Source organism: Papio anubis, chromosome 20, assembly GCF_008728515.1.
Source record: "Papio anubis isolate 15944 chromosome 20, Panubis1.0, whole genome shotgun sequence".
NCBI lineage: Eukaryota > Metazoa > Chordata > Mammalia > Primates > Cercopithecidae > Papio > Papio anubis.
In genome coordinates this window covers 46,735,659-46,747,530 of record NC_044995.1, presented here as the reverse complement: position 1 = coordinate 46,747,530, position 11,872 = coordinate 46,735,659, and the positions used below count along the sequence as shown (strand labels likewise).

Sequence of the window (11,872 nt, the reverse complement as noted above, 5' to 3'; positions counted from 1 at the left end):
CGGCGTGCTCCCACTCGTTGGGTCGCGGCAGCCATTTTGTTCCGCCCGAGGAACCCCTAAGATGGCGGCGAGGGAGACGGTGAAGGTTGCCTCCCCACCGTCCGGGCTCTGATCCTCTGTCTCCCCGTCCTCCGGCGGCCGGCCCATGGCCTGGCGGAGGCCCGAACCATGGACCTCCGCACCGCCGTGTACAACGCTGCCCGTGACGGTAAGCTGCAGCTGCTCCAGAAGCTGCTCAGCGGCCGGAGCCGGGAGGAACTGGACGAGCTGACGGGCGAGGTGGCCGGCGGGGGGACGCCGCTGCTCATCGCCGCGCGCTACGGCCACCTAGATGTGGTGGAGTACCTGGTGGACCGGTGCGGCGCGAGCGTGGAGGCCGGTGGCTCGGTGCACTTCGATGGCGAGACCATCGAGGGCGCGCCGCCGCTGTGGGCCGCCTCCGCCGCCGGCCACCTGGACGTGGTGCGGAGCCTGCTGCGCCGCGGGGCCTCGGTGAACCGCACCACGCGCACCAACTCCACGCCCCTGCGCGCCGCCTGCTTCGACGGCCACCTGGAGGTGGTGCGCTACCTGGTCGGCGAGCACCAGGCCGACCTTGAGGTGGCCAACCGGCACGGCCACACGTGCCTCATGATCTCGTGCTACAAGGGCCATCGTGAGATCGCCCGCTACCTGCTGGAGCAGGGCGCCCAGGTGAACCGGCGCAGCGCCAAGGGCAACACGGCCCTGCACGACTGCGCCGAGTCCGGCAGCCTGGAGATCCTGCAGCTGCTGCTGGGGTGCAAGGCCCGCATGGAACGTGACGGCTACGGCATGACCCCGCTGCTTGCGGCCAGTGTGACGGGCCACACCAACATTGTGGAGTACCTCATCCAGGAGCAGCCCGGCCAGGAGCAGATCGCAGGGGGAGAGGCTCAGCCTGGGCTGGCCCAAGAAGGCCCCTCTACCAGCCAGGGGTGTGCGCAGCCTCAGGGGGCCCCATGCTGTAGCTCCTCCCCGGAGGAACCACTGAACGGGGAATCTTATGAAAGCTGCTGTCCCACCAGCCGGGAAGCTGCCGTGGAAGCCTTGGAATTGCTGGGAGCTACGTATGTGGATAAGAAACGAGATCTGCTTGGGGCCCTCAAACACTGGAGGCGGGCCATGGAGCTGCGTCACCAGGGGGGCGAGTACCTGCCCAAACCGGAGCCCCCACAGCTGGTCCTGGCCTATGACTATTCCAGGGAGGTCAACACCACCGAGGAGCTGGAGGCGCTGATCACCGACCCGGATGAGATGCGCATGCAGGCCCTATTGATCCGGGAGCGCATCCTCGGTCCCTCGCACCCCGACACTTCCTATTATATCCGTTACAGGGGCGCCGTGTACGCCGACTCGGGCAATTTCGAGCGCTGCATCCGCTTGTGGAAGTACGCCCTGGACATGCAACAGACCAATCTGGAGCCTCTGAGCCCCATGACCGCCAGCAGCTTCCTCTCCTTCGCGGAACTCTTCTCCTACGTGCTGCAGGACCGGGCCACCAAGGGCAGTCTGGGCACCCAGATCGGCTTTGCAGACCTCATGGGGGTCCTCACCAAAGGGGTCCGGGAAGTGGAACGGGCCCTGCAGCTGCCCAGGGAGCCCGGAGACTCAGCCCAGTTCACCAAGGCGCTGGCCATCATCCTCCACCTGCTCTACCTGCTAGAGAAAGTGGAGTGCACCCCCAGCCAGGAGCACCTGAAGCACCAGACCGTCTACCGCCTGCTCAAGTGCGCACCCAGGGGCAAGAACGGCTTCACCCCTCTGCACATGGCTGTGGACAAGGACACCACAAACGTGGGCCGCTACCCCGTGGGCAGATTCCCCTCCCTGCACGTGGTCAAAGTGTTGCTCGACTGCGGGGCCGACCCGGACAGCAGGGATTTTGACAACAACACACCACTACACATAGCAGCCCAGAACAACTGCCCGGCCATCATGAATGCCCTGATCGAAGCAGGGGCCCACATGGATGCCACCAACGCCTTCAAGAAGACGGCCTACGAGCTGCTGGACGAGAAGCTGCTGGCCAGGGGTACCATGCAGCCCTTCAACTATGTTACCCTGCAGTGCCTTGCGGCCCGGGCCCTGGATAAGAACAAGATCCCTTACAAGGGCTTCATCCCGGAAGATCTGGAGGCATTCATTGAACTGCACTGACCTGCCCAGAACGTCTGTACCCTCACCTCTCCACGCTCCTGCTGAAAAGCGGGAAATCGGGCTGGGGTGTAGCAGATGCTCCTTCTTGCCTCCTTCCAGCACCAATCAGGAGAAGGGTTCTTCCGCCTCCCATCCCTTGACCTGCAGAGAGGGTGGGAGGTGTTAGCCAGCCTTTGGTGCTAGAAGCCTTCAGGGTCACGTGCTAAGAGGACGGTCTTTCTCCAGGAGCCCGCTCACTCATTCTGAGTTAAGGAAAGACACAAGGCCTTCCCCACATCCTGTCTGCCTGGGTTACAGAGGCCTTTGCCTTGTTACCTAGAGGTGGAGGGACCGAAGGCATTGCGTTCCTTCCCTGCTAGAAACACAGGAAGAAGTTGAGGACGGCCTTCCTTCCCTTGCCCCTTTACGTGGCCGGATAACTCTAGCTGCCGAATACAGTGTTAGGACTGGGGGCTCCCGAGATGAGAGTCTGAAAGTCAGGGAATGAGCCCACCTCTCATTTCTTCCAGCACGATCACGCCCTGCTCCCGTGCCACCATAGTCCCTGGCAGACAGGCAGGGCTCTGCCCAGGGCAGCCTGCCACTTGCATAGCTTTCGGTTGGTTTGGTGTTCTGTTTATTTAATAAGTGGGCAGGTTGCAAGTGTTGCACAGAAGTTCTGAGATTTTACTGCCTTTTTTTTTTTTTTTTTAAGAAAGTTGTTTGTTGGACTCCATAAGTGAATTTCAAGCCGTGAGGATTTTGTGGTGCCCGAGATGGCCGAGGCCACAGGAGTGAGCTGTGTGTGTGAGGAATTTGGTGAGCGAGATAAAAGTCCATGGGTGTCGACCCCTAAAACACGGGCGACCGTACATTTTCATGCATCTCCACTCTACCGCCTTTTACAGGCTTTCCGATTTTACAGGCCTTTCCAGTTTTCCATTCTCATTAGAAAGAGAACTGTTCTTCCAAGCAGAAATCAGGAGTGACCACAAAGCCTGACAACACTTTGCCACCCAACAAGAACTGGCACAATTGGTTTGGGTCTGCATCGCCATCGTGCCCGAGTTAAAACTACAGGCCACTCCGCCTTGCAAACCTCACATGGCCTCTGATTTCATTGTGGGTGCATCTACAGGTGGCCCGGGCTGTTTTTACAGCTGCTTCGAGGATTAGGACCCAAGTCATCATGAAAAAGGCCCAAGTACAGTCTTAATGCAATAAATCCACTAGCTAAGACGTTGAGTGCCAAGACCAGCCTTCCAGCCGAGCTTCGGACAAAGTCTCAGGTTCCCATGTCTCAGGGTGAGGTGCTGGGGCTGCCAGAGGACCTGCCCCAGCAAGACTTTTTCTCAAGAGCGAGACTCCATCAGCCCAGGCAGACAGGAGCAGGTTCTTGGCCGGCATAGACAGCAGCAAACAGCAGAAGGAAAGCCATTCTCACTACATCCTCCCTGCAGTAGCCAGGCCATTAGGAGGAGCAGCCACCGGGGGTGTCCAGAAACGTCCTGTCCCTGGATGGAAACTAGGTCTCGTTTGGATTTTTTTTTTTTTTTTTTTTTTTGCTGTGTTAGGAAATTATTTATTTATTTGCAAGACAGGTTTTAACTTAACTCAGCCAAGGTGGGAAATGGCGTCTCCATCCCTCCCAAAGCACAGAGCACAGAAATGAGGCCGTTTACATTGCAAGTCTGCGCGCTGGTGTTTAAGTCATTAAAAAGATACTGGAAGAGAATTGCCTGATACGTCCTTGGCGTGGGTCAACTGGGGAAGTGGGAGGTGGGTGGATCCATCCATGGCATTGGTCTGAATGAACAGAGAGCCCTAGGGCCACCTCCCCTAGCCAGAGGGGTTTCTATGTTATATACTGGGGCTTATTTTATTTTATTATTTTTTTTTTGAGACAGAGTCTCCCCCTGTCACCCAGGCTGGAGTGCAATGGCGTGATCTCGGCTCACTGCAACTTCTGCCTCCCGGGTTCAAATGATTCTCCTGCCTCAGCCTCCTGAGTAACTGAGATTACAGGCACCTGCCACCATGCCCAGCTAATTTTTGTATTTTCCGTAGACGCAGGTTTTGCCATGTTGACCAGGCTGGTCTCAAACTCCTGGACTCATGCGATCTTCCCACCTCGGTCTCCCAAAGTGCTGAGAATACAAGCATGAACCACTGCACCTGGCCTCTATGTTATATACTGGGGCTTTGTGTAAAATTTCATTTGAAAAACAGTATGTTGCTGTATTTAAAAAAAAAAAAAAAAAAAAAAAAAAAAAAGCCTGAGCAGCATAGAGCCTGCCTTTACAAAAATAAAAAATAGTCTGAGTATAGCGACTCACGTCTGTAATCTCAGCACTTTGGGAAGCCTAGGCAACATAGTAAGACCTCTGTATCTACAATTTTTTTTTTTTTTTTTTTTTTTTTTAAGACAGAGTCTCACTCTGTCACTCGGGCTGTAGTACAGTTGCGCCATCTCGGCTCACTGCAACCTCCGCCTCCCGGGTTCGAGTGATTCTCCCGCCTCAGTCTCCCAAGCAGCTGGGACTACCGGCATATGCCACCATGCCCGGCTAATTTTGTATTGTGAGTAGAGACGGAGTTTCACCATATTGGCCATGGTGGTCTTGAACTCCTGACTTTGTGATCTGCCTGCCAAAGTCCTGGCATTACAGGCATGAGCCACCACACCCAGCCTCTAGAATTAATTTTTAAAAGTAACCAGGAATGGTGGCATGCACCTGTAATCCCAGCTAGTTCAGAGGCTGAGGTGGGAGGATCACTTGAGCCTAGGAGGTTGAGGCCGCAGTGAGCCATGACTGCACTCCCGTCTGAGCGACCAAAAAAAAAAAAAGCAAAAACCACTAACCCCTGCTTTTGGGTAGGGTTACCTCTAGAAGGAAAGGGTAGTTCCTTTAAGTTGGGGAGAATGAAGTTCGCAGGAAGCCTTCCTCAGCTGGTGCCTGAGGGGCTGGGACAGGGACGGTGGAGAGCTGTGTGTTGGTGTTTGTATTTTGGTCAAACCTATCCTGCTTTCCAGCAAGACTCATCGATGAAGCCAGTAAGCATCTTTGGTGAACTTGGATTTCCTAGAGCTGGTTCAGGCTTAGTGAGGAAAATCCCCTTTCCCTTTTTTTTTTTTTTTTTTTTTTTTTTTTTTTCCTTCGAGATGGAGTCTTGCTGTGTCACCCAGTCTGGAGTGCAGGGGTGCAATCTTGGCAACCTCCACTTCCTGGGTTCAAGCAATTCTCCTGCCTCAGCCCCCCGAGTAACTGGGATTACAGGCGTGCACCACCACACCTGGCCTAATTTTTATATTTTTAGTAGAGACAGGGTTTCACCACATTGGCCAGGCTGGTCTCAAATTCCTAACCTCGAATGATCCACCCGCCTCAGCCTCCCAAAGTGCTGGGATTATAGGCGTGAGCCACCATACCAGGCCCCCCCCCCCTTTTTTTTTCTTCATCTGCCATCTCATCTCACTTCCTTGTATAAATTTGTCCCATTCTAAAGTTCTGGTTTTCTCCCTATTAGAACAGTCAAACCCCCACTAGAAAGCACCACCCCGTTAGCTGGGCCTGTGGGATTTTGCTGAGCCCCTGCCATGTGCCAGGCGAGTTCCAGGCCCCCCTGGGGATAAGGATGGAGCTGTCGATACCAACGTGTGGTTAATCCCTGTGCCCCCGCCGCACGTGGCAGTGGAGAGAGGCCCTGCTGTGGGGTGCGTGCTACTTCCATGGTGCTTTGGGTTGGAGGGCTTTCCCGAGGGTGGGTGTCTCCCATCTCTTGCCTTCACGCACCTGTTGTCTGGTTTCATTCGGGACTGGACAGTGCCACAGGTGACAGCTGTTGGGCTGTCGTCTGTTTGGTGTGGCATCAAAGGAGTGGATTTGAATCAGCAGGTGCTGCTCTCAAAGCCGTCTCCTGGGGGACACAGTACTAGTGAGCATTTATTGAGCACCTACTGTATGCCAGGCACCATTCTCTGTAGTTAAATGCACTTCCTGTTTACACAACAGCCCTCTAAAGGAGGAAAAACATATCAGAGTCCCATGGATGGAAGAAAAATAAGAAGAAGAAGAAAGTAGGAAAAACAGCCCTCTTAAGATGAAGGCCATGTTAAAGCTCTACCAGTTTCAGGTGAGGGCTGATCCAGCAGATCCCAGTCGTTCCTAAAGAGCTGGCTGGGCCGGGCGCGGTGGCTCAAGCCTGTAATCCCAGCACTTTGGGAGGCCGAGACGGGCGGATCACGAGGTCAGGAGATCGAGACCATCCTGGCTGACACGGTGAAACCCCGTCTCTACTAAAAAATACAAAAACTTAGCCGGGCGAAGTGGCGGGCGCCTGTAGTCCCAGCTACTCAGGAGGCTGAGGCAGGAGAATGGCGCAAACCCGGGAGGTGGAGCTTGCAGTGAGCTGAGATCCGGCCACTGTGCTCCAGCCTGGGTGACAGAGCAAGACTCCGTCTCAAAAAAAAAAAAAAAAAAAAGAGCTGGCTGATAGCTCCCCTGAGACTGGAGTGAGGTGGGCGTCCCAAGATGACCACCAGCAGAAAAGAGAGCATCTTCCTCCCAGTCAAAGTAGGTCCTATCTAAAGTAGGTCCTGGCCAGGTGCGGTGGATCATGCCTGTAATCCCAGCACCTTGGGAGGCCAAGGCTGGAGGATTGCTTGATCCTATGAGTTTGAGACCAGCATGGGCAGCAAAGTGAGATCCTGTCTCTAAAAAAAAAAAAAAAAAAAAAAAAAATTAGCCAGGCGTGGGGATGTGTAGTCCCAGCTGCTGCTGGGAGGGCTGAAGGAGGATTGATTGAGCCCAGGAACTTGAGGCTGCAGCGAGCCTTGATGGCACCACCACACTCCAGCCCGGGCAACAGAGTGAGACCCTGTTTCAAAACAAACAAAGTAGGTCCTGTATGGCAGGCGGGGGAACTGAGGCTACTAAGCGACGTTAAGATGCCTAAGGCTGGCCGGGCGTGGTGGCTCACACCTGTAATCCCAGCACTTTGGGAGGCCAAGACGGGAGGATCATGAGGTCAGGAGATGGAGATCATCCGGCTAACAGTGACGGTGAAACCCCGTCTCTACTAAAAATAGAAAAAATTAGCCGCGTGTGGTGGCAGGCACCTGTAGTCCCAGCTACTCAGGAGGCTGAGGCAGGAGAATGGCGTGAACCCGGGAGGCGGAGCTTGCAGTGAGCCGATATGGCGCCACTGCACTCCAGCCTGGGGTACAGAGCACGAGACTCCGTCTCAAAAAAAAAAAAAATGCCTAGAGACACAGCGCATGAAGGAAAGGCTGAGGTTGGAACCCAGGGCTGTCAGAGTTCATACCTTGTGCTGATTCTCCATCCCATACGGCAGACACACGGATCCCTTTCCCCTGCTTTCTCTTGGTGGTGTTTTGGCACAAGCTGTCCCCTCCCTGGGGCAGGTGACCATCCTGCCTCCACATCCTGAGCGTCTGTTTCCCTCATGGGTTCTGCCAGAATCGGTCCCCTAACGCCAAGCAAATCACTCACAAAAATTATCTGAGCTAAATGCTTGCTTTGAAAGCTCAGACCTGGGGATCGTAACTTCAGCCTCATACCTCCTAATGAAGGCCATCTTAAAGCTCTACCAGTTTCAGGTGAGGGCTGAGCCAGCAGATCCCAGTTGTTCCTAAAGACCTGGTTGCTAGCTCCCCTGAGACTGGGGTGGGGGTGGGGATCCCAAGATGACCACCAGGAGAAAAGACAGCATCTTCCTCCCAGTCGAATCCCAAGATTTGTGACCGAGCGCGGTGGCTCACGCCTGTAATCCCAGCACTTCGGGAGACTGAGGCGGGTGGGTCACGAGGTCAGGAGTTCGAGACCATTCTGGTCAACATGGTGAAACCCTATCTATACTAAAAATACAAAAAATTAGCCGGGCACGGTGGCAGGCACCTGTAATCCCAGCTACTCGGGAGGCTGAGGCAGGAGAATCGCTTGAATCCGGGAGGTGGAGGTTGCAGTGAGCCAAGACTGTGCCACTGCACTCCAGTCTGGGCAACAGAGTGAGACTCTGTCTCAAAAACAAACAAAAAACACCAAGATTAGCTCTGATTGGACCGGCCTGGGTCCCATGTTCTTCCATGACCCAATCGTAGTATCTCAGGGGTGGGATGTGCCAGTTGGCTTGGCCTGGGGAGGGCCCCCCACCAGAGGGTCTGTAATCCATGTGTAACTGGGGTTGCTGTAAAATGGGGCCATCAACGCCAGCAAGGGTAGCAAGAACTGTCCACAATAATCAAATGACTACCTGACGCTGATCAGTGAAGTAAAAAGCTCAGAGAGGTCAAGTGGAGTGCCTAAGGCCATGAAGCCAAGAGGGTGACCCAGGTCGTCTGTGGTTAAATGCACTGCCTGTTTACACAGCAGCCCTTTAAAGGAGGAAAAACATATCAGAGTCCCATGGATGGAAGAAAGATAAGAATAATAAAGTAGGAAAAACAGCCCTCTTAAGATGAAGGCCAGCTTAAAGCTCTACGAGCTTCAGGTGAGGGCTGATCCAGCCGATCCCAGAGACACAGGCTCACAGAGAGGGGAGGGGGCTTCTCTAAGCTTACCCAGCCGGGAAACATCAGGGTCAAAGCTTAACCCCTGCTGGAAGGTGTCGAGAGCCAGGCAGCCCAGCCTGACCTGGGAGATGGGGGAGTGGGGGCCCCCCAAGCTCGCAAACCGCCCTTCCCAGCCTGCTGCCAATCCGATTCCACAGAACTGAAGTGGGGGGTCTGGAGTTCTTCTCATTTGCTCGTCTACTTGGTCAGTGACTTTCTCAGACCCTCCCCAACCCTTTGAGGATCTTGGTCACTGCTGCGTCCTCAGCACCCGGGCCAGGGTCTGTCCCACGCCAGGTGGCCTGTAAATATGGGCTGAGCGAGTGAACAGTGAACGAGCTGGGAATTCGCGACCTCCTCTGACTACTTAGGGCAGCAGCAGGGGACACGAGCAGGCCCCGAAGGCTTTGCCAGACCCCGGGGGGCCGCCACCCCTGTGAAATTCCAGCACTGTTATCTGAGCAACGTCGAAGGGGAGGGAACGCCCCTGCCCGAGGTTAAAGATAGCACCGCTCGAATCACGTCACAGGCCGAAAAGGCCAGATGACCCACCAGGGACATTGAATCCATGTCCCGAGAGAGAGGGGTGGAGCGGGGGTGTGGATTCCTGTGGGGAGCTTCGGGACTGGAAGAAACAGAGGGTGCTCTGACCGAGTGTTTACCAAAACATGTATTAGGCAAGACCCGGGCCAAATGTGGGCGGCACTGCCCATGTGCTGGGCCAAGAGAATGTGCCCCCACCGGTCCCAGCTCCTGTTTCTCCAGTGGGTTGTACAAGACACCTTGAACCTCCACACAAACTGGGACATTTAGAATTCCCCGGGACAACCCCCTGCCTCCACCCTGTGCCTTGATATCTCCTATTAAAGCTTATCTCTGAATGTCTATTAACTTAATATACATGATTTAATGATTGATATTAATTCAAATTTATTAATTTGAATTATTAACTTATTAATTATTTGATGTCGATTAAAGCAATGATCTTGATCCAATGTCATCTCCTCCATGAAGCCTTCACGGATTACCTAACGTGCAGTCCCACAGCCAGGGACAGTGGCTCATGCCTGTAATCTCAGCATTTTGGGAGGCTGAGGTGGGAGGGTTGGTTGAGCCCAGGTGTTCGAGACCAGCCTGGACAACTTAGTGAGACCCACCCCCTCATCTCTACAAGAAATATATAAAAATTAGCTGGGTGTGGTGGTGTGCACCTGTGGTCCTAGCTGCTCAAGAGTGGCTCATGCCTGTAATCCCAGCATTTTGGGAGGCTGAGGTGGGAGGATCGCTTGAGCCCAGGAGGTGGAGGCCGTAGTGAGCTGTGATCACACCACTGCACTTCAGCCTGGGTGACAGAGGGAGACCCTGTCTCAAGATAAATAAATAATTAATACGAGTTAAATGTTTTTTACATTTTTAATGGCTTTTATATTTTTTAATGGAGATATAAGTTGCAAAACATAAAATTCACTTTTTTTTTTTTGAGACGGAGTTTCGCTCTGTCGCCCAGGATAGAGTGCAGTGGCGTGATCTCTGCTCACTGCAAGCTCCGCCTCCCAGGTTCACACCATTCTCCTGCCTCAGCCTACCGAATAGCTGGGACTACAGGTGCTCGCCACCACGTCCGGCTAATTTTTTTTTTGTATTTTTAGTAGAGACGGGGTTTCACCGTGTTAGCCAGGATGGTCTCGATTTCCTGACCTCGTGATCCTCCCGCCTCAGCCTCCCAAAGTGCTGGGATTACAGGCGTGAGCCACCATGCTTGGCCACAATTCACCATTTTAACATGGATAATTCAGGGGCTTTTAGTATATGTACAAGGTTGTACAACCATCACCAAGATCTAATTCCCAAAAAAAATAAGGACTGATTTTTTTTTTTTTTTTTTTTTTTTTTTGAGACGGAGTCTGGCTCTGTCGCCCAGGCTGGAGTGCAGTGGCCGGATCTCAGCTCACTGCAAGCTCCGCCCCCCGGGTTTACGCCATTCTCCTGCCTCAGCCTCCCGAGTAGCTGGGACTACAGGCGCCCGCCGCCTCGCCCGGCTAGTTTTTTGTATTTTTTAGTAGAGACGGGGTTTCACTGTGTTCGCCAGGATGGTCTCGATCTCCTGACCTCGTGATCCGCCCGTCTCGGCCTCCCAAAGTGCTGGGATTACAGGCTTGAGCCACCGCGCCCGGCCAAGGACTGATTTTTAAAGCCTATTTAAAGAAAAATGTTAACTGGCTCAAGCAATAGAAAATACATTAAAGAGCCAGGCACAACGGCAAACGCCTGTAACCCCAGCTACTCAGGAGGGTGAGATGAGAGGAGCACTGAAGGCCCGGAGTTCAAGACCAGCCAACACAGCAAGACTCCATCTCTTAAAAGGAAAAAGAAGGCCGGGTGTGGTGGCTCAAGCCTGTAATCCCAGCACTTTGGGAGGCCGAGACGGGCGGATCACGAGGTCAGGAGATCGAGACCATGCTGGCTAACACGGTGAAACCCCGTCTCTACTAAAAAATACAAAAAATTAGCCGGGCGAGGTGGCGGGCGCCTGTGGTCCCAGCTACTCGGGAGGCTGAGGCGGGAGAATGGCGTGAACCCAGGAGGCGGAGCTTGCAGTGAGCTGAGATCCGGCCACTGCACTCCAGCCTGGGCAACAGAGCCAGACTCCATCTCAAAAAAAAAAAAAAAAAAAAAAAGAAATAAGAAAAGAAAATGCATTGATTTTGGCCAGGTGTGGTGGCTCATGCCTGTAATCCCAGCACTTTGGGAGGCCAAGGCGGGAGAATCACTTGAGGTCAGGAGTTCAAGACCAGCCTGGCCAACATGGTGAAACCCTGTCTCTACTTTTTTTTTTTTTTTGAGACGGAGTCTCACGCTGTCGCCCAGGCTGGAGTGCAGTGGCGCGATCTCGGCTCACTGCAAGCTCCGCCTCCTGCGTTCACGCCATTCTCCTGCCTCAGCCTCCTGAGTAGCTGGGACTACAGGCGCCCGCCACTGCGCCTGGCTAATTTTTTGTATTTTTAGTAGAGACGGGGTTTCACTGTGGTCTCGATCTCCTGACCTTGTGATCCGCCCGCCTCGGCCTCCCAAAGTGCTGGGATTACAGGCGTGAGCCACCGCGCCCGGCTGTCTCTACTAAAAACACAAAATTAGCCAGGTGTG

At 54.0% G+C, this 11,872-nt stretch overlaps 1 protein-coding gene across 1 annotated transcript; it reads left to right on the top strand.

The window, feature by feature from the left end:
* On the top strand, positions 1-3,892 carry FEM1A (fem-1 homolog A). The gene has a single exon (XM_003914706.4). It carries the CDS (start codon positions 169-171, stop codon positions 2,176-2,178), a length of 2,010 nt encoding a protein of 669 aa, XP_003914755.2. The 5' UTR covers positions 1-168; the 3' UTR covers positions 2,179-3,892.
* The last annotated feature ends 7,980 nt before the right edge of the window (positions 3,893-11,872 follow it).